This window comes from Gopherus flavomarginatus, chromosome 1, assembly GCF_025201925.1.
Source record: "Gopherus flavomarginatus isolate rGopFla2 chromosome 1, rGopFla2.mat.asm, whole genome shotgun sequence".
Taxonomy (NCBI): Eukaryota; Metazoa; Chordata; order Testudines; family Testudinidae; genus Gopherus; species Gopherus flavomarginatus.
In genome coordinates, this window is record NC_066617.1 from 16,922,567 (window position 1) to 16,947,859 (window position 25,293).

The 25,293-nt window shown below is 44.2% G+C and overlaps 1 protein-coding gene across 2 annotated transcripts in view; it reads left to right on the forward strand.

The window, feature by feature from the left end:
- The window catches only part of MCM10 (minichromosome maintenance 10 replication initiation factor), a 30,316-nt gene continuing 5,023 nt past the window's right edge, over positions 1 to 25,293 (forward strand). The window contains exons 1-18 of one of the 2 annotated variants that reach the window (XM_050936831.1): positions 1 to 372; positions 3,511 to 3,569; positions 4,923 to 5,255; positions 6,335 to 6,439; positions 7,146 to 7,283; positions 7,861 to 8,035; positions 9,130 to 9,295; positions 10,747 to 10,914; positions 11,922 to 12,038; positions 14,159 to 14,358; positions 15,595 to 15,695; positions 16,770 to 16,880; positions 16,967 to 17,084; positions 17,555 to 17,774; positions 18,595 to 18,736; positions 20,785 to 20,814; positions 21,191 to 21,309; positions 24,900 to 25,013. In XM_050936831.1, coding sequence (XP_050792788.1) covers positions 3,563 to 3,569; positions 4,923 to 5,255; positions 6,335 to 6,439; positions 7,146 to 7,283; positions 7,861 to 8,035; positions 9,130 to 9,295; positions 10,747 to 10,914; positions 11,922 to 12,038; positions 14,159 to 14,358; positions 15,595 to 15,695; positions 16,770 to 16,880; positions 16,967 to 17,084; positions 17,555 to 17,774; positions 18,595 to 18,736; positions 20,785 to 20,814; positions 21,191 to 21,309; positions 24,900 to 25,013 — 2,364 coding nt within the window. In that variant the 5' untranslated portion in view covers positions 1 to 372; positions 3,511 to 3,562. The remainder of the gene's footprint in view (positions 373 to 3,510; positions 3,570 to 4,922; positions 5,256 to 6,334; positions 6,440 to 7,145; positions 7,284 to 7,860; positions 8,036 to 9,129; positions 9,296 to 10,746; positions 10,915 to 11,921; positions 12,039 to 14,158; positions 14,359 to 15,594; positions 15,696 to 16,769; positions 16,881 to 16,966; positions 17,085 to 17,554; positions 17,775 to 18,594; positions 18,737 to 20,784; positions 20,815 to 21,190; positions 21,310 to 24,899; positions 25,014 to 25,293) is intronic. The other variant, XM_050936833.1, reaches the window with a different exon arrangement.

A 25,293-nucleotide genomic window follows, 5' to 3' on the forward strand; every position in this document is an offset into this window, starting at 1 on the left:
GTTTGCGCCAAGGCTTTCAGGGGGAAGAACGGGGAGTTCAAGACAGGCATTTAAGAAACATTAGTACCAAAGAGCCAGCCCTCGAGCAGCATGCATGCCTGCCCCTAAGCAAGATGGCACCAGTGGCTTCACAACGCTACTCTACCATACACAGGACTGAGCCGCCCCTAATAAAGATGGCGCAGATCGCACGGCTTGCCATTCTGCGGGCCAGAGACACATTACGCATGCGCAGAACTCCCGCTTCTGTCCCAGGGCCGGGGACGCGGCAGCCGAGGAAATTGCGCCTGCGTGTGACCCGATAGGCGAGGGGGCGGGGCCTAGTTAGAATTTTGGCGGGTGACCCGGCTGAGGCGAGCGGAGCTGGGCGCTGTAAGTGCGGGGGCCTGCCCGGAGCAGGGCGATCTGGGGGCGGAGAGATCGCGGGGCTTGGGGATCCGTGAGTGTCCCAGGGGCGGACGGGGTCTAAGCGGGGGGAGGGGATCGGAGTTGTGGGTTCCCGGGCAGGGATCTCTGAGGGGCGAGAGGGGGAGTCCACTGGGACACGGGTCTGTGCTGGGGGGAGGGGTCCCGGGTGGGAAGGATCGGGGGTCTCATAGGGGGCGGGATCCCCTTGTCATCTCAGGAGGAGGGTAAGGGGGGTCGCTGAGGGAGGGGTCCCGGGTGGGGAAGGATCGGGGTAGGAGGGGGCTTCAGGAGGAGAGGAGATCAGGGTTGTGGGTTCCCTGGGAGGGAGGTGGGGGGAGTCCAGTGGGGGACAGGTTCTCTGCTGGGAGATGTGGGGGCGGGGTGCGAGCGGGCTCTGGCGGTGCCCAGGGAAGGGAAGAGTTCTGGGAGGTCTCTGTCTGAATGCTCATGAGGCTGGGAACTGGGCCTGGCTCCACTAATTAGCTGCGTGGACCCTGGAGAAGATGCACGTGTAAGATGAGGTGATGGCCTTGGGGGAAACAGGAGGTAGGTGGGAGGGGGCAGTTGGGTGAGAAGAGGGGCTGGGGGGAAATTGGGACGTGCAGGGCCAGAGAAAGAGGTGACTTTCCGCAGCTCCAGGGCTGGGGCTGCCAGGTAGAGACCCCCCTCCTTCCCAGCCACAGCTCAGGGACTGCCGCAGCGGGGCAGAGAGGGAGAGACCCCTCTTCTTCCCAGCCCCAGCTTGGGGGCTGTCGCGGCGGGGGGAGGGCACATCCATCGCATTAGAAAGATAAGACTACTGATATTAAAATATGAGTTATGCGCTTTTATTTGTAGAACAAAAAAGTTAATAATAAAGTTTTTTTTTATGTAGTACTTTTATTCAAAGCACTTTACAATAGTTAGCTAGTGGTACAAACAACATTTGGAAAGATCATTAAGTGTTCTGCAGAGACCCTCAGCAATTTTCAAGTGGTTCGTGGGGGAAAAAAAAAAGTTTGAGAGCCACTACATATTTAGCAGTTCATTATGTTTAAGACCTGAGGCTTGAGGGGGTTTCCCTTCCCAAACTCGTTTGCATTAAGTGTTAGAGCTCTAGGTATTTTGTATCCATATAAATGTTTAATTCCTTTTAAATAATACTAAATTCATCTGAAGAGAACTTTGAAAGTTATAATTTCAAGTGTTTATAATTCCCTTTCCTATGCTACACCAAAAACATTCACCTACCTGTGTGATAATAATAGTGTGTCAGCCACCGTAGTCTCTAAGCATTATTAAGGCTATGTTTTAGTCACAGGTATTTTTAGTAAAAGTCACGGACAGGTCATGGGCAATAAACAAAAATTCATGGCCCGTGACCTGTCCATGACTTTTACTAAAAGTACTAATGAATAAAACTTGAGGGAGGGCCTGACCAATGGTGAAAATTCCACCCCCCTGAGAGATGTACATATACCTACCTAACCCCAGGTGTAGACAACACTAGATTGATGGAAAAAATTTTACATCGACCCTTCTCGGGGAGGTGGATGGAGTACCTACCTTGGCGGACATAGGGAGTGTCTACACTGAAGTGCTACATAATCACATATCTTTGTGTGTGTATAAGAAACTATGCTACTTGATTTTAGTAGCTCTTGTTCTTCCTTCTCCCACTCTGTTTTTGCTGTCCCTTGTATGTTATCTTCTGACTTCAGGAGTTAAACTCTTTGGGGCCTAGGTCCATATCTGTTTTTCTCAGGAATGCTCCTAAGCACACTTTTGGGTGTTGCACCCCATTTTTTTTATCCACTTGACTCTTTAGTGCGGACCAAATGATGTTTTCCCCATTAAATAAACTTTCCAGATTTTTGTTTGTTGATCTCTAAAGCAATGTTCAATGTCTGAAGAAATCTGCTTGTCCAGTAACCTATAATAAGCGATAGGAGAAACTGAGTTTTTCCCACGCACCACCACTTATTTTCTGTCTAATTAATAATAATATCAAAGTTTGGTACTCCAGATTTCTAGGGAAGTGTCCATCTGTTCAAATCCTCATATACTGAAATAAAAACAGGTCCATCTATTTTAATAACTGTGTTGAAAGAAGCATGAGAAACCTAGAAAAAAGAAACAGATTTTTAAGAGTGGGAGTGATTAACCATTAGAACAAACTATCAAAGGAAGTGGTGGATTCTCCATCTCCTGAAGTTTTCAAATCAACATTGGATGCCTTTCTGGAAGATACTCTGTAATCAAACACAAATTATTTGGCTCAATAGAGGAGTAACTGAATGAAACTCTATGGGTTGTATTACACAGGAGGTCCAAATAGGAGAGCCATTGGTCCCTTCAGGCCTTAAAAGCTGTGAATCTATGAATGTGGTTGGGTGGTTTGTTTTTTAAATAAGGAACCTAATATTCTGATACTGTAAAGAGCTCAGCACGGAGCCTAATTGACTTCAGTTATTGACCTTGGGCTTGCATGTAGCTCACTGCAAGATCAGAATCTAAATGCAGAAAAATGAAATGCAACATTGTAGAGATCTTAAACTGAAATTAGAATGGACAAAAATGAGACGAGACACAAAAAGTAAACATAGTGAATAAAGGAACTGGGAGAAGAAACACTTGCTAAAGGGAGGTGGGCATGGTTTCTAAGTTACTTCTGAGTTACTCTGGTATAAATGTGAGCCCGTAATTCAGTGTCTAAAAAGTCACTGTGTATCCCTACAATAAGAAACCAATGTGTGCGTAGTTTATAGACTAAGAAATCATATGTACATGAAAAGTAGAGGAGATAAGCTCCCCATGCTAAGGGAGGCTGTGTCGTCTAATGGTTAAGTCGTGGGATTGGATTCTCATCCCTGCTCTGCCATTAATTTGCTATGTGGTGGTATAGAAGTGTAAATTATTTCAGTTTGAAGCTTTAAGAGGATTATCATCTGTATGTAGGGGCTTGGTGAAATAATGAAGTGGCTGAGACAGCAACCATTGCTGTTTTCAATAGTTAAACACATTAAGAAATCGATGATAATTTGTGTTCCTAGTTTATGCATTGAATCCTTGTTTTATTTATTATGCAAGTTAACAGTATTGCTGCTTTTCTCTCCCTAACAGGTGAGATTCTTCCTTTGGGGACTCTGCTGAAGCAGTCAGTCCTGTTGAAATCATGGATGGTGAGATCTGCAGTTTTCCTTTCCCCAGCCTTTCCTTTTGCATCTAGGGCCAATAAATGAGTATAATGAGTGAGTTAATGAGTTCAGAGAACATGGTTGTAAACTGCATTTAACTAGTGTAAAATTAAATCACAGTAATTGTTTATTAGCAGATGGTTTTGAGGTCCAGAGACTAAGGCTATGTCTACCCTTGCACTTTTGTCATTAAAACATTTTTCGGTCGGGGTGTGGAAAAAACACACCCCTGACTGACAAAAGTTTCACCAACAAAAGTGCTGGTGTGGACAGTGATATGTTGGCGGGAGACACTCTCCCACCAACATAGCAACTGCCACTCTCTTCCGCCAGCATAGAGCGGCTACACAGAAGACTTTATAGCTGTAAGGTCTGTGGTGTAGACTTATCCTAAATCCCCTACCAATCTATGCAAAATGCCTCCATCAAAATCCCCTTCAATTGAGCTGCTTTGGCACATCTTCAGCATCAAAGGCTAAATCACACAATTGTTCTTTCCTCTGAATTTCATCTCCCCTCAACCTGTTTTATTCCTCTCTCTCTACTCATGTTTCTTTATTGCCTGGTCCCTTCTGGCCTTGCACATATTTCCTTGGTGCTTGATTCCCTTCTTCCACAGACATGCTGCCCAGCTGCTTGGTCCCCATGCTCTCCTGAATATGCTCCCCTTCCCCTTTGATCCCATTGATATTTCCCACTGATGACTGACAGTTCCACCTCCACTATTGGCTCTGATCCCTTTGGACAGCTCCTGTTTCTACTTTTTCAGACCTCCAGACTCTTCTTTGTAATGAGGCTGCCAGCAAGGAAATGCTAGCAAAGTGCAGCCTGCCAGTTTTCTGTGGGCCATTGATGGACCACAATTTGGAAGCCTGTGCAATAAACCAAAAATTAACCTGAACCAAAATGATATAGAGCATACCTAACAAGCTGTCGAAATCTGTCATTCCCTATGTTTCTGCCTGCAGCTCCAATCTACCTTTCTTGATCAACATAGCTGACAATTTCTGCTCCTTGCTTCATTGTTTCCCATGTAATTTTTTTTATACATAGCAAATTTTTTAAAGAAATAGTGTCTCAGACACATTGTTTTATGATGGACAAAGAGATTGGAAGCTATTCTGTATTCCATTGTTGTCTTCCTTTATCCAACAGCAGTTTCGCTTGGGGCTAACTTACAGTTTTATAAAAAAAAAAAATCAGTGCTCTGATTACATCTAATTAGCGATCGACTTTTCTTTGTAATTAGATGTGATTGCAATATCTTGGGCACATATTACATTGTAGTTTTACTTTAATTGGGCTGCGGTGACTCTTGGTTTGATTGGTTTGTTCCAGGTGATGATGACTTGGAGCTGTTGGCCTCTCTGTTAGAAGAGAATGAGGCAGCTGAGGACGGGAATACTCCTGAAGACACCACAGCTCACTCAGATGAGTCTGGAGAACCAGATGAGTATAATGAGCTCTTTGACGCAGAGGATGATGCATCCTACACCGAGGAGGTTGATGCTGAGGAGAGTGAAGCCAGTGAGCAAAAGGAAAATGCATCTGCGTTGTTTGGCGATGTGGATGACCTGACAGAGGAGGAGGAAGAGGAAGAAACTGTACAGGAAATACCCTGTTCTCCAGCTCTAAATCAGGAGAAGGAGAAAAACAATCAAGATTTGCAAGGTTTGCTAAACAGCAATTTTTGTCTGATTTGTCATGCCCTTCAAGCTTATGACCTCCAAATATATATTGTCTCTTTACAAGCTGTGGTGATCACTAGAGAGCTGATTGGGGCATACTAGAGGGCTCCCGGGATTGATTAGGGATATAGAGCCCTTCCTCTCAAGGTTTCCAGTTCAACTCCAACCCTGTTGGGAAGTGGTTGAAAGCTGTCATGAAGACTGTTGAGTGGCCTGGGTTAAGTAAGCGTATTGGGGTTAGTCCAGTTTTAAATGTCCACATGGCAAAATTTACCATCCCAAATGCCACCTTTGTCAACAGAGAGACCAAGGACTGAATGAGCCATGGAGACTGAACTACCCCCTCAACCCTACAGATGGTTCTGGTTAGGGCTGAGGTACATTAGCACACCAATACAGGGAAGCTTATGTGACAACTTGTATCCGTTCTATGGATAAAGAGTTCTTCACCCTCTAAGGCTGTCACTGGCATCTTTTACCAGTACAAAAAAAAAAAAAATCACACACTTAAAATTCAACATCAGGCAGTTCATCAGAACTGCGTCTTGTGTGTTTATTGATCTTTAGGGCTGAATCTGATTGGGTTGGTTAAAGTCTTACCATAAAAATCAGCATCAGAGTAACTTAAAGGGGTAATATCAGTGCTATTGTGACTATGCTAAGTTGAGCCATGCGGACACAGACAGGTTACCAATCGCTGGTGTACGATCCAGTGCTGGTATTTTTGGGGCTGGTACTCAGTACTGTCACTTTATCGTTTGTATTGAGAGGAAATATTAATGCACATGGCATAGCATCACCTAAGTAGTGTTGATTGTATGAAGAAATATCTTTGCTAAAGAAAAATTGAGCTCCAGGGGGGCTGTTGGGAAAGTCTGTGCTCCCTATGAGTCTTACAGAACTTGAGCTTTCTTTTTATCATGGCTTCAGCCTTTTTTCTCTCTTCCCTTAGAATCACTTCTAAATTCCCATGATTTAGTAAAGCCACTAAGATTCCAGTAATCTTATAAATCTTAATCTGTGCTGGTTTCCTGCTAGCTTCATTATTTTTTTCTCTCCTAGATGAACTGAGGAAATTGCAAGAGCAGATGAAGAAGTTGCAGGAGCAGTTACAAATGACTGCAATTGGGCAGCCATCCAGCTCAGGCCTTCAGAAAAAAACCCTTGGTAACTAGGTTAATTAAACATTTCTCATGTCTCTGAATCCAGACTTGTATTTATAGTCAAGTCTTGCAGACAACTAGGTATCTAAGCAAAAGGTGTCAACTAGTAGAAGGGGGACATCCCAGTTGAGAGAACACAGGCCTGAATTCTATTCCTTTCTGCTACAAATTTCTTGTGTCACCTTGGGCAAGTCACTAAATCACTGACCCTCAGTTTACCCATATGTAAAATGGGGATGATTCTCTGGAGTGTTGTTCTGACTCACATGTATAAAGCTCTTTGAGGTCCTCTGGAAGGCGCTACATTGGAGCCCATTGTTGGTAGGCAGTGGTACATTTCACACAACGTACAGATCAGATTGTTTTGTGGTGTTACTATGAGTGATACAGCTGTGTGGTGAATGTGGTAGGGATAAAAGGGAAGAGGGTCATATTTGGGGCTAGCAGTGTGTGTTACCAGAGCTCCAGCTTAATACAGCTCAATGGTTCATTTGTACCTGCTGTCTTGAGTCACTGGAGAATGAGTGGCTGGTTTCTAGTCAGCTGTTACATTTCAAATGCAGGCTTCAGGAGCTGGCAGCTATATGGAAAGGCTTCCACATTGATTCCTGTATTTAATTTATACAAGGATGTGTTTAGTTTGGAGCAGTTGTTAGACTTTGTGTCCAGCCAATGAGATCTCATTAATATTCTTTGTTTTTGTTGATCAGGTAAATCGCCATGTATTCCCTTCAAGGAAAGGAAAACTCCAAAACTCCAGGAGTCGCCATGTTTCTCTGCTCAGCTCAACAGCCCTGCTTTATCGATAACCAAACTGGGAGCCCAGAAACCAAAACATTCACCATCAGGTATAGTTCTTAGTAACTAGGTTCTGGTGCAATTAAGCTGCCTTAGCGCTACGCTGCTGTCTGGTAAATATTAGTTTGGGCTGTCATCTGAGAATATGAAAGTTACACTGTAGATCTGAGGCACTGGCTTAGTCTCTTAAAGGAAATCGCATTGCTCGAGTCATTTACAAGTGAACAGGAGCTAGTCCTTGGGATTCCACTACAGGGAACAATCCTGTACTGAGGAGGCAGGGCTGACTAGCTGAATAAGTTTTTTCCATTGCTAATGTGGGTAAAATGTTCTAGATTGGTGTCCCTTGTTAAGTTTAAGTTGCTGTTGTTGTCAGTAGCTACCAGTGTGGTGTCGCCAACTTCTGTGAGCAGCGCCTGCCTCCTCACAGCCCAGCTTTTTCTTAGCAATGCCTGGAAGTATTTTGGTTCAGGCTTCAGGCCTCAGACTGGGCCTCTGACACAAGAGTTTGTTTCAGGGTCTCATCCTACTACAGCTGTATTTTATAACTGAGAATATTGTTTTTCATTCTTCATGCAGATTTTCCTTCTTTCTCTCCACCCCTTCCCCTCCCCCCGTTGTTTACAGAGAATAAGAATCCTCCTCCAAGGCCAATATCAAGTTCATCATTTCAGCCTCTCAGATCTACTCCTGGGAACAGGCCCAAAATGGCCACCAGAGACCGGATGCACCAAGTGCAAGGGAGTTCTAGCATGACTGATCAGCCAGTCTCTGTGGAAACCTTCTCTGGGCTCAGATTAAGGTCAGTGACCCAAAGCTGTTCTGGGTATCGAGGGAAAAATTTTAAATAATAGGAGAGATGTGATCCTTCTAATGGACTGTCCCAAAGGTGCTTCCTATGTCAAATGCGTTGTGAATGTGGATCTCGGGCTGTCAGATCAGGGTGAAATTTTTGGTTGGCTGTATTTTATAAATAGCTTTCCCATCCCAGAATGAATATTGTCTGATCAGGGTGTTAATGTTAATAATCTAGCAGCAGCACTGGTCGGTAATTCAGTAATTAGACAGCAACATCTCTGCTGGCTTATTTACCATTTTTTGTCCTCTTCTACGGATGCTGACCATGCTGTTCTGACCTAGAGTCCATTTTTAACAATGTAGCAGTCATTTTATTAGACAGTGTGCTTAGAACTGCTTCTGTCACAATATGTTCAGAGCTGGTGGGGAGGCAAGGGAGACATGATGGAGCCTGCTCCTGCTCCAATCAAAATGAATAGGTGTCTTGCTATGGACTTCAGTGTAAGCAGGAGGGAACCCTCAAGAGCTGACCCCATATTCCCAATACTTGTGACCACAAAAGGTCTCTTGTTACTTGAAATGGCTTTCCTCATTGGAAAGGGTGGTGAATTTCCAACCTGCACTCATGCTTGGGCAGCAATATTGTTCAGTCCTTGCTGAAATGAATAGAATTAACCACAGATACAAGGTTAACTTGCTGTGTTGGTATTTGGACACAACAATTAAGTATATCAGCAGCCTTCAAATATTTATATATGTTTAACACCAGTAACTGACAGGAATTGTTTCAGGTGATCTAAGGTTGTGCAGCTAGGAGGAATGGGATGAAATCAGGTGCAGAACATACGTTTCGTGGACTTCTATTAGCCTGTGGAGTGATCTGCCAGGGGGGATGCTGAGTTCTTTAAGAACAGAGCACTATATACTACACTCCCAAGAACAGTCCTGCAGTGATGGTAGTTGAGGATGGGATAGACAGTTTAATAGGTCTCTTGATGTAATTTCATGAATATAAAAGCTATTTTGTACATGTTTTTAGTCATCCCTTGTATCGATGCTAATGTTAGTGGTCTCTATATGCCCTGTTTCTTAATGTAGAAAACCCCGCGTGTCATCAGTGGAACTAGACAGGAAAATGGCTGGACGGAAGCTGATCAGACTGTCTCAGCTGCAAGGCAAACTGGCTGGGGGGAATCTGGAGGAAACAGACTGGGTAACATTTGGAGTCATAATAAAGAAAATCACCCCTCAGAGCTCAAATAACGTAAGCAGTTTTGCTCTATTCTCAATTAAATGAGGGTATTATCACTGATAGTCTAATTAGATTTTGCACATTTTGTCAGCCAACTCTACATTCTTGTTTTAATTAAAACAAGCTACTATATTAAATTTGAATATTCTAGGTAGTCTAGGTTAATTCAGTGCTGCTAGTGTCAGCTCTCATATAAGAACTGGATGTACGGCATAAGATTGTCATCTACAGAATGCTGTATAAATCTGCTCATTCTGTGATTATGCATGCGTTCTGTAGGATTATTTCATCTTTATTATGACTTACATTGTTATGAATTGCTAAATTCACTAGCTTTGGCCCCCAGAAGAGCAGCTACCTCTATGAAAGCAGAAGTCACAATATTAAATAGCACCAAAAAAATAAAACCAAACTTCATTTTCATTCTTTATGCTCCAAATTTCAATCACTTGGTCCTGCAGGGGGTCCCAAAAGGTGAGTTGATGTACTAGCTCATGAAATCATGAGACAGAAAAGATCTGTTAAGTCACTTAGTTGTTTTCCTTTCCAATGAAGGATAGTTGCCTATTGTTAGGCTTGGCAGAATTAAATTTTTTATTATTTATAATTTTGACAGGTATCAATGTTTGTTTTTAAGCATTTTTTTCCTATTTTTATCCATTTAAATTTTCATAGTTGCAGGAAATTATGGAGGGGACAAGCAATAACGATTTAATGACAGTAGATGTTGAGATTCAAAAAGTTAAAGGGTTATAACTGTTAAAAAAACAAATTGTCAACATCTCATGTCAAAATATACAAAGTGCATAGCCATAAATCAAACTCTAATAAGTTTTCAAACAAAATTTTCTTTGTGCATTTGTAAATTTCATTTATTATCATTTGAAATATTTTTTGTTAGTTTGCGTGTAAGGTGAAATAGATGTTTGTTGACATTTACCAATTAAAACTCAATCCTTTCAAGCCTACCTATTTTACACTTACTAGGGCTTTGTCCAGTTATGTTCTAAAAGTGCCAAGTCATGGGGCTTCTACCAGTTCCCTTGTGATCATACTACAGGCTAATATTTTGTCCAGCAGAAGTTTAGTGGTTAGACACAGAGCTGAACACAAGGTCTGTGTTCTAGATCCAACTAGGTGGTCTTAGGCAAAACTGCCTCAATTTCATCATCCGTAAAATGGGATTAACACGTACTGTACAGGGTTATTATGGATTAATGAGAGTCTGTGCAAAGTGCTGTATAGCTATTAAGTATTGGTAAGAGGAGCAAGAACAGCGGTCACAATTACATGTACAGTTACCTTTGAAAGTAAATGATGTTGCCACAGTATTCCCTGGCCTATGCTAAGTATAGAGAACAAAGGCAAAATAGTAACAAGTTTCGTGCAGATTGCTGTAAACCTGGACAATATCAGTGGTTTTCTTATTAAGATCTTAAAGGGAGAACCAATGTCTGTTCCAGGGCAAAACTTTCAGTATCTGGCGGCTGAACGACCTGCGTGATCTAAACAGCTGTGTCTCGTTGTTTTTGTTTGGTGATGTCCACAAAGAACACTGGAAGACAGACCAAGGCATGGTCATTGGGCTGCTCAATGCTAATCCCATGAAACCTAAAGAAGGCTCGGATGAGGTAACAATGGGTTTTTTTTTCCTCTCGGACTCATAATTTTATTTGGGCTGTCGCTGGGATATGTTTCAAAACACTTTGCCCAACTGATGTAATTCACAGTGCCCTCAGAAGGAAAAGTGCTTGGAAATTCATATCCCACCCTGCAATGCATTCTATAAAATATCTCCAGCCTTACCACAGCTCCTTCTCTTGTTTCCCTGGAACCCTGAGCATATAAAGCTGGAATTTCCTTTTCCCTCACTTGACAATAAACATTATATGTCAAGAGGGGCTCTCATTTTTCTCCTTTCCTTCCTTTCCTTTTTCCCAATCTGAGTAGAAGACTAGGAGTTTTTACCCCCTTTTCCATTAGGGCCACTGTTTTTCAGTAATTCTCCCTGTACATGATTTATGGGCATATAGTGGTATTTGACCCCTTGTCACGATGACTGCCAATCAACTTCTGAGGAAGGGCAACACCCCTTCTGGTACAGGAGCACTGTGGTGGACAGTGGGCTGGCTTGAACCCTCACTGTACAGTAGGCTAGCCTGATATAAATCTTTCAATTCAAGTGAAGTGTAGAAGGTGCTAACTTCCAGTACTGACGTCTGAAGCCCTCTGTCTATCCACAGAATGCATACAGCATGGTCCATAACAATGCAGCCTAGTCATACCAGTATAGCTAGGCTCTGTTCCAAGGATGACCATGTTCAGGGCTGAGCAGGTATTTGGTCTCCATGCCTGTTCAGTCTTTGGCTTCTCTGTGGAGACTGCCAGCAGCCGGGCCACTTGATGGTGGCTTTTCTCCTACGAACACACGTTCTCTAGAAATTAGGACTGAGGCCATCTACTGGCTTTGCTGTCCTGTGGTAAATTACATTTGGTCACTACCAACCTAGACAGGAGCTGAACCAGTGACCCGGAGATCAAAGGCTCTGTTTCATTGCCATCATTTGACCCATCCAGCCCCTCTCCAAAAATCTGTTTATTGAGCCTTGGGTTTACTCTTTGTGCTGTTTCTTTTTAGATGTGTTTGTCTGTTGATCATCCCCAAAAGATCTTACTCTTGGGTGAAGCTCTGGACCTGGGAACCTGCAAAGCTAGGAAGAAGAATGGTGACCCATGTACCCAGATTGTTAACCTGGTATGTATCTGTTGGTCTCTAGGCTGTCACTGAGTTGTTACTGTTGTGGGTCACTGATTAAGGAAAATCTGGCTGGTGCCTTAGAGCTAGTGCTCTGATTCTGTGCATTATTATTGGATCATAACTTATAACTAATGTGTGTGTATCATTAGTTGTGTCAATGGGCCTGCAGGTGCTCTGCAGGTGGCTTGCCTCAGTTTACCCATCTTTCAGGGCTCTCTCAATCAAATTGCTAAAACTCTTCTCAAGGCCAGAAACGCACCTCCCTGGGGCAGGATTTATTAACAGAATTCAAAATAAAGTTTCTCAAATCCCCATCAAATCTTGACTCCTCATCTTCCTGCTTGGGGTCTCACAGGCCTTCTCCTCCTGTAGCCTTTTCCCTGAAAACTCAAGGTTCTCTGCTGGAGTCTACTTACTATCTGCAGCCATTCCCTGCTGTCTCAGGCCTCTGCTGAAGTATCTTATGCCCAAAGACCCTGCAGTTTCTCTCTCTGTGAGCATCCCTGCTTCTCAGCAGCTTCTTGCTGCTCTTTATAGGAGAATCATAGAATAGTAGGACAGGAAGGGCGCTCAAGAGATCATCTAGTCTAGTCCTCTGCACTCATGGCAGAACTAAGTATTATCTAGACCATCCCTGACAGGTTTTTGTCTTACCTGCTCTTAACCCAGGTGGTTCTACTAACTAAATCCCACACCTCATCTTAGGTGTGGCAGACAGGGCTAAGGATATGAGACTGGCCAGCTCCAGGCCTTTAGGGGTAGGCTACCCCATTAAAAGTGAGAAGGTCAAGAAGGAGGAAATGAAATCTTAATCTAATCTAAATGTCCTTTGGCCATTATATGCTATGTTAAGATGTCAGCTTTGACATCTCTGCAAGGGACCTGTGAGAGTGCATCCCCTCTGATAATCTTTGGCTTCAGGTCTACACAGATATATACACAAGCAAATGCATCTTGAAAACTGTTCCCATGTGACTAAGACTCAGTACGTGCTCACAACTCTGATGTCAAGACCATATATCAAGAGTATAGTGTTGTAAAGAAGGGAGGGTTCTGGTGTGGGGAATATTCTAGTTTCCACTGGCGTCTTAGTTGGTGGTAGTTCATCCAGGCTGAGAGATCAGACAGATGTGGGAATGAGGAGAGAGGGGAATCATCAGAGTAAGAGCAGAGCCAAGCACCCACAGGTAGGTGTAGAAGGAAAAGAGTACAGACTCGGTACAGAACCTTGAAGGATACCAACGGAATGGGGGAGGATTGGAAGTGGGGTAGAAGCATTTGGAGATGGAGGAGGACAGCAATTGTGTAAGACGTTGCAACAACATTGGAACATGCTTACACATCAGCACATGGAGACATGGGTGTGCAGTATCCTAAACCGCAACTGCATCAATAAACATCTAGTACCAGCAATAATGAGCCATGGGGAGGACGTTTCCTGGCAGCTAAACTGGCTGGAGGAGGTGACTGGTTGTTGGCTAACAGGCACAATATACCTGATCTGGAGGTTATTGCTACTGGAAACCCTGTACATAGGACTATATAGAGAATAATGGTGTTTCAGTTTTGATGGAAAGTTAACGAACACTGTGGGTGGAGGGTGCTATTCACAGACAGACTAGGACAATCACTGATTTTAATCTCTGTTCTTTCCTGGATTTATATTGAAACATGTCTGTAAACTTTTTTAAATGGCTGTAGGAAACATCTCATTTTTAGTGTTGCTTTTCTTCCATGTCTGTGCTTGTAAAGAAGCCATGTAACTTTGAAGGTCATGAGCCATGGCCGCATACATACTGATGACCCAGTTGTCTGTGAGGTCAAACCTTGGACCAGTAGACTTGAGAATGAGCTATTCTAATGGAATATGTAAGACATTAGTGTGTGGGATCTTGTGTCCCTCTAGTGACTGATCCCTGCACTATAACAGCCTTCAACGCACAGTGGTAGAGACCTGTGTGTGTGTTGGTCACATTCAGTACTTGCTGGTTACTCATGATGTCTGTACAAGCACAGCTTAGTTACAAAAAAGATATTATTGTTTTTCTCAGGGGAAATGTTATCTATCAATCTCCAGTTAGCTTCAATAACAGAGCTGCCTTATTTCTTTCCTTCAGAATGACTGTGAATATTGTCAATACCACGTACAGTCCCAGTACAAGAGGCTCAGCTCGAAGCGGGCAGATTTACAGTCTAGCTTCTCCAGTGGCCGTGCTCCAAAAAGGATAGCTCGCAAAAATCCCAGCTTGAAGGAGAGGCTCTGTCAGGATGGGTTTTACTATGGAGGTGTTTCTTCGGCAGCCTATGCAGCCTCAGTGTAAGAGAAACTGTTAATTTCCTTGTAACCTTTGGCTCTTTGACCGAATTCCCTTCCTAGCTACTTATAAGTGTGTCTGAAGTTATCTTTATAGAGACCAGCATTCCTTTGGGTTAACTAAAAATTAACCAAACAGGAATCAAACTGCTCTGAGCCACGCCACGTTTGGCAGGGAGCCTGCCTGGCCATCCAAGGTAAGCAGAGGCAGTGCTTGGATGGAAAACATCTTCCTATCCTTGAGGTGGTGTTGATGAGTTGGTATGTGATATGCTTACCTGAAAAGCCTTACTGCACTGTGAGGCTGAGGGTGCTGTGCTGCTCTCTTTCAAAGGAGGGATAAAGCTTAAGTCCTGAGCATTTAAGTCATTAAAGCTCTCTGGGCATTTTTTTAACCACTGTGTCCTGGCCAAATGCTATCTTGGGTAATTACATTCTGATGACACATCCCTGGATCTTGTGTTTTTCACTTTCTAACCTAAATGATAAGATGTTGCTGTGTGTTATTAAATAGCTACTGCCTCGCACCTGGGAGTGGTGGACGAAGTGAGCTGTATGTATCTGTAAAAAGTGACAGAGTCCTGTGGCACCTTCAATACTTCTGTTAGTCTATGAGCAAAAACTTTTGTGGGTGAATACCCACTTCGTCAGATGCATGAGCAGCTTATGCGCCAATACTTCTGTTAGTCTATAAGGCGCCACAGGACACTGTCGCTTTTTACAGATCCAGACTAACACGGCTACCCCTCTTATGTATGTATCTGGTTGCTACGTCACATGAATTCTGAGCCTTAATTGGACCCTTTCTAAATCCCAGTGAAGTCAGCAGTGGAAAGATTCCCATTGACTTGAGTGAAAGCTGGATCATGCCCAATACTTGTAAATCACTTAGGATTCTCCTAACAATGCTACCTGATTACCTCATTAAATGGCATGTGTGGCTGTATGTAGCAATCTCTCTTGTCTTTTTCTGGAGCTAATATTAGCCAGATTTTATCAAAGTCTCTGTGTCTCCTTAATACTCAGAAATGTATATCTAAATCGAGACAGAAATAGAAACCCCAAGTCTTTGAGATACAAAAGATTACAGCACAATGTCCCTACTTGTGAGGGAAGCACCTGCTCAGAGTGAGTGATGGGTAATTGGAGCATTTGGGGAGTTGCTGAGCTGAGACTCAAACTCCAGTACTGCTCCTCACCCTTTACTGCTTCACGTCTTGTGGGGTTTTGTCTCTGTAGTGCAGCAGCTGCAGCCCCTAAGAAGAAGATACAAACCACTCTCACGAATCTGGTCGTAAAAGGAACCGACGTGATTGTACAGGAAACTAGAGAGAAAATAGGTAACTTTCTTTTTTCCCATCACATGCTTTCCGCCTGCAGTGTGACATGTCTGTGGAGCCCAAGATGTGTGAGCTAGTTTAGAGCCTCTGGGAAATTCTGTAGTTACAAAGATGGCCAGTCTGAATTCACTTCCCCAAATGATCGAAACTCCTCCCCTTGGTATCACAGCTGCAGGGAAAAAGCTGCCCAGAGATTGTCCAGCTCTCTTCCGAGTATGTTTTGTACCTCCCTTTTATTATATAACCTCCCACGTGCACATAGCTCTGGAACAGAAAATTACTGGCCAAGTCTGGAACTTGCTCCATCGAGTCCTTGGCTAGCATGAAAAAGTCCCTGCTAGACTGAGGGAGCAGTGGTAGTTCTAAGATCTCCAGTTGTGAATCACTAGGCTGAAAACAAAGGACTTGAACCATTGGAAATAGGGTGTTCATGATTTCTGGGGACATTGAGTATATCCCGAAGAGAGGCATTCTGGGGTGGTCCCTCCACAGTCCTGGGAGGTGAGGACCTCAGAGTTCTAATCTTGGCTCTGAGACACTTCTTCCATGACATTGAGCAAGTCACTTAACCTCTCTGCCGCCATTTCCCTTTCTGTAAATAGGATAGTCCTTGTTGGGCTGCCAGGGGAGAGAGGAAGGCTGGTCTAGTGGTTAGGACACTAGTGTGGGACTTGGAAGACTTGGTTCAATTGCTTGCTCCGGTTGGTGTCTTTCTGTGTGATGCTGGACAAGTCACTTAGTATCCCTCTGCTTCAGTTCCCCCTTTGTAAAACAGGGATAAAAACACGTCCCTACCTCCCAGGGGTGTTGTAAGGATAAATGCATTAAAGATAGTGAAGTGCTCAGATACTAGAGTAATGGGCCCATCTAAGTACCAAAAATAAACAGGTGGCACTTTGGGAAGCTAATTTGTGACCTCTGTTAAAATGAGAGTAATGTGTGAGCACTGAATATTATGTTTCATAGCAATTCTCTTGTTAGAAATGTCTGATGCATTAAGTGTGAGTGCTGAAGCCAGACCTACATTTCCCTTCCTGGTTCTGAGTCTGTTGGGTTTTTTGTGCACTGCTCCAGGTATCTCGAAGAGACCCATGCCATGTACTGATGAGTTCAAAGAATTGTTGGCAATGCCAACCTTTGGAGCACGAAACCTCTGCAAACACTTGGCCAAAGCAGATGCAGCAGGTATGTCCAAGTACTCCCATAATACTCCCCTTTGCAGAGCCTTGGCTCATTCCTTGCAAGTCTCAATGTCTGTATATTTATTTCAGAGGCTCGAGGGAAGCAAGGATCTGCTTTCCAGTCTATCTCCGCTTCAGCATTGCTCAAACAACAGAAGCAGCAAATGCTGGAGGCCAGAAAAAAGCGATCAGAAGATATACAGAAGCGGTAAAACTCTCCAGCATCTGCTGATGTTTTACAGGCAGACTGTCCTGTAGGGTGGGAGGGTTTAAAGTTTTATAAAACCTAATCTAACCAGGAATATCATGAGGCTTATTTCAATGAACAGCCATACGCCTCAGCATTGTGCCTGAGAACCAGAAAGGATAAAGCAGGGAGAATGGGAACTATGATTCCTGGGACCTGCCTACTCTGTGACTGACTTACCTACCTCACAGGGTTGCACTGATCCTTAATGTGTGCAAAGTGGTTTGAGCTCTGATTAAAAGGAAACTGACTGGCCTAACTGTGCTATGCAATTGGGTGACATGCAGAATGCTTTTATAGCAATACAGGCAAGGCCTCTTTCATTGAACAATGGCTTACAACATGTCTTCTAAAGTCAGTTGTACTATTTCGAGCTTTTTGATTTGCTAGGATGACCTATGACTATACTTCAGTATTTTTTCCTCTCTTAGGTTTCTTCAGAATACAACAAAAACCAATAGCTCAGCTTTGCCATCCTCCTCAGGGCTCTGCTCTCCCACCCCAGGGGCTGAATTTCCCAAAGCTGCAAAAATGTCAACCCCTCAAGCACCCAGGCTGGGGATAGGCTTCACTGAGGGCGATGACATCCTCTTCTTTGATGATTCTCCACCTCCAGTACCAAAATTGAATGGTTTAGCAGAAGCTAAAAAGGTAACAATCCCTTGGAACAGTTGGACTTTGAGCTCCTGACATGGGTCATGTTGCAACATGCAGCCTTGACTTCCGAGATCAACCTGTTAAACTCTGTTGTGCCCCACTGTAAGCTTCTAATTCCTATTAGCTGTTAGTTTCCAAGACACATGCTACTAGTATGTCTTTTTATAAGTATTCAAAGTGGTAGGATATCTGCTAAAGAAACTCTCTGTTAGCCAGGATGGGTAAGGAATGGTGTCCCTAGCCTCTGTTTGTCAGAGGGTGGAGATGGATGGCAGGAGAGAGATCACTTGATCATTACCTTTTAGGTTCACTCCCTCTGGGGCACCTGGCATTGGCCACTGTCAGTAGACAGGATACTGGGCTGGATGGACCTTTGGTCTGACCCAGTATGGCCGTTCTTATGTTCTTATCTGCAAGTTTCTTTTAGTGCCCAGTTATTAGAGTGATTTATACAGAAATCTCCAGTGCTGTTTCCTTGCTGCTTTGAAAATGCAGTTTTCTTTGTTCTAGCTCCTCTCTATCTTGTGCAGCATCTTCGTCTGGATCTCAGACATGTAGCCCCGTAATATGCCAATGAGAATTGTCTGCCTCATTTTACAGATTGGGAAACTGAGTCAGAGGTTGGGAGATTTGGCAAAGGCTCCACTACTAGGAAATGGCAGAGTTGGGATTAGAATTTGGTTGGGATGCCCATGCTCAGTCTAGAACACCTTATTGCCTCTTCCAGTTGACATTTTCCCTTCTGCCTTGGAATTAGGAATGTGTGACCTTGGATACGTGTGTTCAGCGTTAACATTTAGTTCCCATTTTCTAGTTGGCTGCTATAAACAGACTGCGAGCAAAAGGCCAAATCCTCAATAAAACCAACCCAAACAGTGTTAAACGGAAACAATCTGATCTTGCCGATGTTCTGGAGATCATGGAGAGAGTTGAGAAAAATATCCCCTCATCACAAGGTATGAAAGTAGAGAACTGACTCTAAAAAGTGAGTGCGTTGTACACACTACCCTCCAAGTATCACCAGGTGCTTTATGACTGACTATGTTCAGCTCAGCAACTGCTGCTGAATTACTTTTGTAACTAAAATCACACACTGGGTCAAAGAGATTTGGAACTAAAACAGGTTTTAAACCTGATTTTAAAAGGCCTAATTCCATGATGGATCTGGTGACAAAGGTTGGGTATCCTGCTGCTATGGAAAGAGACCCTGAAAGCTCTAGGCTTCAATAGCTCCAGCCTCGTATATTCATCATCTATGGTTCCCGTAACCATAGTACCTTAGCACCTCCCAAACATTCATGAATTTATCCTCCCAGCACCCTCCCGAGGGAGGGAAGTCTGACTCAGTTTCACAGATAGGGAACTGAAACTAAAGGACTTGCCCAATATCATGCAATCTAAATAATAATAAAGCAGCAAATTACTGGGCTTCTGTATAAAAGCAGTGCTCTTTTCTTCTGAGTTTGGTTTGCTCATTTTGCATTATGTGGAACAGTAGCTCAGTGATTTCCCTTTTTATCTAATAGTGGAAATTCCACTCGGAGTGGACTATTAAAATAGATATCAATATTATCTTTCCAATTGTCTTGTTGCATTATGAAATGTATCTGAAATGGTATTGGATCACTACCTTTAAATACTCAGCATTCTGTTAGATTTAATCTGTCAGAGATCATGCTCGGAATTTTTAAAAAAATTAAAAATAGTATGAGTGTTATTGGATTACCTTCTGTTGGAAGGAATAGAAACACAAAATTTGTAATTCTGGTTTTAAATCTTTAACCTAGTCATGATTTCTAGTTGTGATTTTTTTTTTAAATGTGTCTAAGTTACTAAGTGCTCCTGGATCATATATGATGCAAGAGCTGAGAGTACTTTAGAAACATCAACATATTTATTCATGAACATATCAAGTATGTTGCAATCATTGGCAGGAAGATGTTCTAGCAGAGCAAAGCATTGTATAATGCCTCACAGTCGTCCCTATTTCCCTGAAGTGCGCACTGCTCCATTTGTCATAATGGAGTGTTAACTCTGAAATCAAGAGATGACAATTTAGGCTGGGAATTCCAAATGTGCCCAACTGATGTAGGAGCAGGAGTCCCACGGACTCTGAGAGGCTTCTTTTCCTAAATCTCCTAATCCCATCCTAAAATGTCATCCTTAGTTTTCGGAGTTAACAGTCCATCATGATGAATGAGGTATGCACAAGTCTCTTTGAAGGGCAAAGGGAATTGTGTTCCTAAGTCAGTTCGGCATTGTTGAAAATCTCACTTGTAAATTATTAGAGGGGTAGCCGTGTTAGTCTGGGTCTGCAAAAGCAGCAAAGAGTCCTGTGGCACCTTATAGACTAACAGACGTATTGGAGCATGAGCTTTCGTGGGTGAATACCCACTTCGTCAGATGCATGTAAATGTCACTATTGCTGACTACTTTGCTGTTGATCATTTTAGCAGAAATACTTCCTGCTGCTTTACTTACCCTACAGCACTGCCCCTGGCTTCTTCAGTATCATATCTGTGTAAGGCTGCCGAAATCTTCAGCTTGCTCCTCACTCTCCCCAAACAACTTCCCCAACGCTGCTGGCTGTCAGCAGTGCAGCATATTGCAAACGTGGGCTTATCATAAACTGACTATCCCAATAGGTAACAGGCACTTTGCTATCCTGATTGATCTTCATAGTTAATTGGTTACAAGCCTCTTCATTTTAATGAGGCTGCTGCAGAATTTCTAGTCTGCTGCACCAATGTTCTGCAGAATCCAGGGATAATACTGCAGAATTTAGGTCCAGCTTGATACAGAATACACTGGGCTTTGATCCTACTCGGGCAAGGAGCCTCACTCTGTGTGTACAATATCTGCTGTTCTAGGCCTGTTTTCCTCCCATTGTGAAAGGTTTTATAGTATTTGTAATTGTACACAAATTGCATACTTGGCTAAATCTCATCAAGGAAAGTGATTTAGTGGTTACAGTGTGAGAGTGATTCCTAGCTTTTCCTTCCAGCTCTACTACTGACATGCTGTGTGAATTCTGGTAAGTCACTTAACCTCTGGTTGAGTTTGCCTCTCTGTATGATGGGAATAATACTAATCTCATAAAAGTGTTGTGAGGCTTAACTGTTTGTAAAGTGCTTTGAGATCCGCAGAAGAGGAAGCTGACATTGTTAGTAGCATTTTATTTTCTCTTGAGATTGGATTGGAAGTTGGCCTAAGATCTGTAGCTCCTGCACTAATTACACATCCTATTGTCATTCACTTCTTCTTTACAAAATGTTATTTCATACAACTTGAGACATCGCTTCGAGTGCTTGTTATTTGTAAAGCACAAAAGGATGGTTATGCTTAGAAAGCAGAGCATGATTTTAAGCTCACCTTGTGGCATAAACAGCAAACCTGTCTTGTTTCTCTAGCTGCCAATGAACTAGAACCTGCCCAAAAGAAACGTCGAGAACAGCTGGCATATCTGGAGTCTGAAGAGTTCCAGAAAATCCTGAATGCCAAGTCCAAGCATGTGGGCGTACTTAAGGAGGTAAGTGCTTTGTACATATACTGGCAATGAGAGTTAAAGTTCAGGATCATTACAAATAATTAGACACTCTAATGTCCAAACCTAGGTGAGGGGTACATGAGCTTTTACAAAATCTACATTGAATAGAAATGTTTACACAATTTAAAAAAATTCCAGTGAAATCTGTTTGTTTGAACTTCCACATTCCCTTGTAGACACTGCAGCATTGTGTGAATATTACTCCTGGGGGAATTCTGTGCCACTGCACAATGCAGAATGTGTGCAGAAATTAATGTTCTGCACAGAATTTTCTTCCCGCCCCACCCTCTACAGAAATGGACTGCAGAGCTGCTGGCTGCCACTAGGAGCTGCTCAACCCAGCAAAGCCCAGCTCACATGCCAGGGGGACAGGGACAGGGAGGGAGCTGGAGGAATCCCAGTAGCTGCAGTTCCTGGCTGAAGGAAAGAGGCCATGGGTAGGAAATGACCCAGCATCAGGTTTTTTCTCCCTCTGGATCCCTGGGCTCTTTGGGGAGGAGTTGTAAGTGTCTGGGCTGGGGCTGGGCTCTGGGGGAGAAGGGTTGCAAATGTCTGGGCTGGGGGCTGCCCTGCTGCTGGGTTCTGGAGGGTAGTGGGTGAAGGTGTCGGAGCTGAGGCTGGACCCTGTGGCTGGGCTCTGGGAGAGGAGGTTCATATGTCGTGGGCTCGGAGGGCGGGGGGGGGAGGCATTGCTCGGCTCTGGGGAAGGAGCGGGGTGGGTGTCTGGGCTGGGGGGCTGTTGCTGGGTTCTGGGGGCAAAGGGGTGTTGAGTGTCTGGGCTGGAGGACGTGCCCTGTGACTGGGCTCTTGGGGGTAGGGGATGAGGGTATCTGGGAGGGTGCTCGCAGCTTGGCTCTGGGGGAAGATGGAGTGCAGGTGTTTGGATTGCGGGGGGCACAGCTGAGTTCTGGGAGAAGGGGTGTGTGAGTGTCTGGGCTTGGGGTGGGGGTTGCAGCTGGGTTTTGGGGGGAGGGAGTGCAAGTGTCTGGGCTCTGGGGGCTGCCCCGCGGCTGTGCATTGGGAGGCCAGGGGGAGGGGGTAGGCGGTACAGGTATCTGGGCTCTGGGGGCTGCCCCGTGGCTGCGCTCTGGGGGGTAGGGGATGCAGATGTCTTGGCTGGGGGGGGTACCCTGCAGCTGGGCTCTGGTGGAGGGTGTGTGGGTGTCTGGTCCCTTGGCTTGGCTCTGGAGGGGAGGGGACAGAGAAACAGGAACTAGGTTGTCATAGAAGTTTCTTTAACTCTCTATTCCTAGGGGATTGATTTTTTTGTGTCTGACATAGTTGCTGATAGGTATTTTGAAATAAATTACCAAAATAATTGAAACTGGTGTGATTATATTGTGTTGTTTTGACAAATAAAATATGCAGAATTTTAAAATATTGTGTGCAGAATTTTTAATATTTTGGTGCAGAATTCCCCCAGGAGTATAATATATGAAAGCTAGGAGGTAAAACGGACTAATCTAGCATCATTGTTCAAGCTGCATGAGGTGCAAAAAGCCAATGAAAACACAGTGCTGGTTGCAATTATGTGATTCTCTGGTGTGGCTGACAAGTCTTTTGAGAGCCCAGGCTGACTTTGCATAGCTCCAAATTCTGTTCTGCTGCTGCTGGTGTAAATCTGGAATATCTCTGCTGAACTTTGGGTCTCCACTGCGGATGTGTCTTCACTGTGGCTGGAGCTATAACTTCCAGCTCAGGTAGACATTCCCCCACAAGTTTTGCTTGAGTTAACATGCTAAAAATAGCAGGGTAGCAGTGGCGGGATGGGCTTGCCACCCCACAGACAGTCCTGTCTGAGACCCTAGGTGTGTACTCAAGCAGCTGGCCCATGCCATGCTGGCTGCACTGCTATGTTTATAGCGCTGACTTGATCAAAGCTAGTGCAGGAGTGTCTGCCTATGCTGGAAATTACACCACTGGCAGCAGCGTAGATTTACCCTGAGAGGAGGATTTGAGCTACTCCTTGTCATTTTACTGCTAAACTGATCAAATTTGATCTGAAGTCAGAGCCAGAGACTTGAAACACCAAAGCTGGACTAGTTCCTGGTACGAGGGCATTTACACTCTGTCAGCCTTGGTCCCTGTTTCCCTTTACTCACTCTTCTGCAGTTAGCTGCCATCTAGCACCCTGTCTGTCCCCACCTGCCTGACATGCACTCTGTGCTAACAGAACATCAGCTTGTGGCCTTCTTCCTCTTCCTCCAGTCTGGCTCTCTCCCCACCCACGCTCCATCCACGTAGCCTCCATCTCTCCCTTTCTATAAACCATAAGGAGATTGAGGTTTCTCTGGAATCTACTTCTCCCCTGTGCACAACTGAGAGTGTCAGTTTTCAGCACCAGGAGCCCCAGTCATGGGATAGGACCCCATTGTGCTAGATGCTGGACAAACAGAACAACAAGATAGTCCCTGTCCCAAAGAGCTTATAATCTAAGCAGTTGTTTTATAGCAGGCCAGCTATTGCAAATATTCATATCTATGGAGTCACTTTGCTCTCCAGAAAATGGACACATGCCTATTTCAATCCACTTCTGTGTTGTAACCATGACTGCGGGCAGAGTGGTTGCAGAGCCCTAGCCTTTGAATAAAATGTGGGCAGTGGTGCAGGTGATCCAGTAGATGGCGCTCTTTCATCTGAGTCAGTATCGTAGAATCAGAGGCCTTGGCTACACTCACACTTTACAGCGCTGCAACTGGGGTGTGAAAAAACACCCCCCTGAGCGCTGCAAGATACAGCACTGTAAAGCGTTAGTGTAATCAGGGCAGCAGCGCTGGGAGCGCGGCTCCCAGCGCTGCACGCTACACCCGTAAGGGATGTGGTTTACATGCAGCGCTGGGAGAGCTCTCTCCCAGCGCTGCCGCTCTGACTACACTCACACTTCAAAGCGCTGCCGCGGCATCGCTTTGAAATTCCAAATGTAGCCATACCCAGAGAAGATTAGGGTTGGAAGAGACCTCAGGAGGTCAGCTAGTCCAACCTCCAGCTCAAACAGGACTGACACCAACTAAATCATCCCAGCCAGGGCTTTGTCAAGCCGGGCCTTAAAAACTCTAGGGATGGATATTCCACCACCTTGCTAGGTAACAGTACCGTAAAAATTTCCCAGGATGGTGTGAGGGGCACTGTGCGGCTTGAGATACTAATCGGTAAAGATCTCACGGCAGTCTTCATAAGAGTCTGAATGCTGACTATGGTGGCCTGGGCAAATTCCAGTTCAGGTCATCCTGCATGCCTCCCTGCACTTTACACTTCAGTACAAAAGTGAGTACTGTACCCAAGTTGTGTGTTAGCTCTTAAACAGCATTTGAGATCTACCTGGGAGATGGCTGAATTTCAGCAGTGGGTGAAGTGCAGCATGTGCATTATATACTGTACTTTTTCAAACAAGGAGCGCACACAAAATGGATTATTCGGAGCTTCTGAACATTCATCTGTCTTTCAGAGATTTCAGTCTCTCCAGGGCAGGATGTAGCCATCCTGGCCAACCCACTAGATGTGGAACTGCTTGCACTGTTTCTAGGTGTTCTGTTTGTATATCAGACGACAGTGCCTCTCTTGTGCTCTGGCAGGCTGAGGCTGAGCTGCAGGAACTTTACTTTGAACCTCTGATGAAAAAAGAACAACTGGAAGAGAAGATGAAGAACATTAAAGAAGTGAAGTGTCGGGTTGTGACGTGTAAAACGGTGAGTGACCCTGGAGTAGGCAGGTGCATGGAGCATGCAGACTGGTTTGAACTGGATTTGAGTGAGGAGTTCAGCTGCTATCTCTGCTGAAGCCTGGATTGGTGATTAGCAAGAAAACCACTTGATCCTTATGAATGTTCTTGATTATACCAGCTGGAGCGGTGAGTGATATTGAGGGAGTTAGAGCTTTGGTGAAATAGCACAGACTTTGGTATTGCATTTGAGATTTCCAGAAGCAAAGTTAAGTGCCCCTTTGTGTGCCAATGGGTTCCCAGCACAT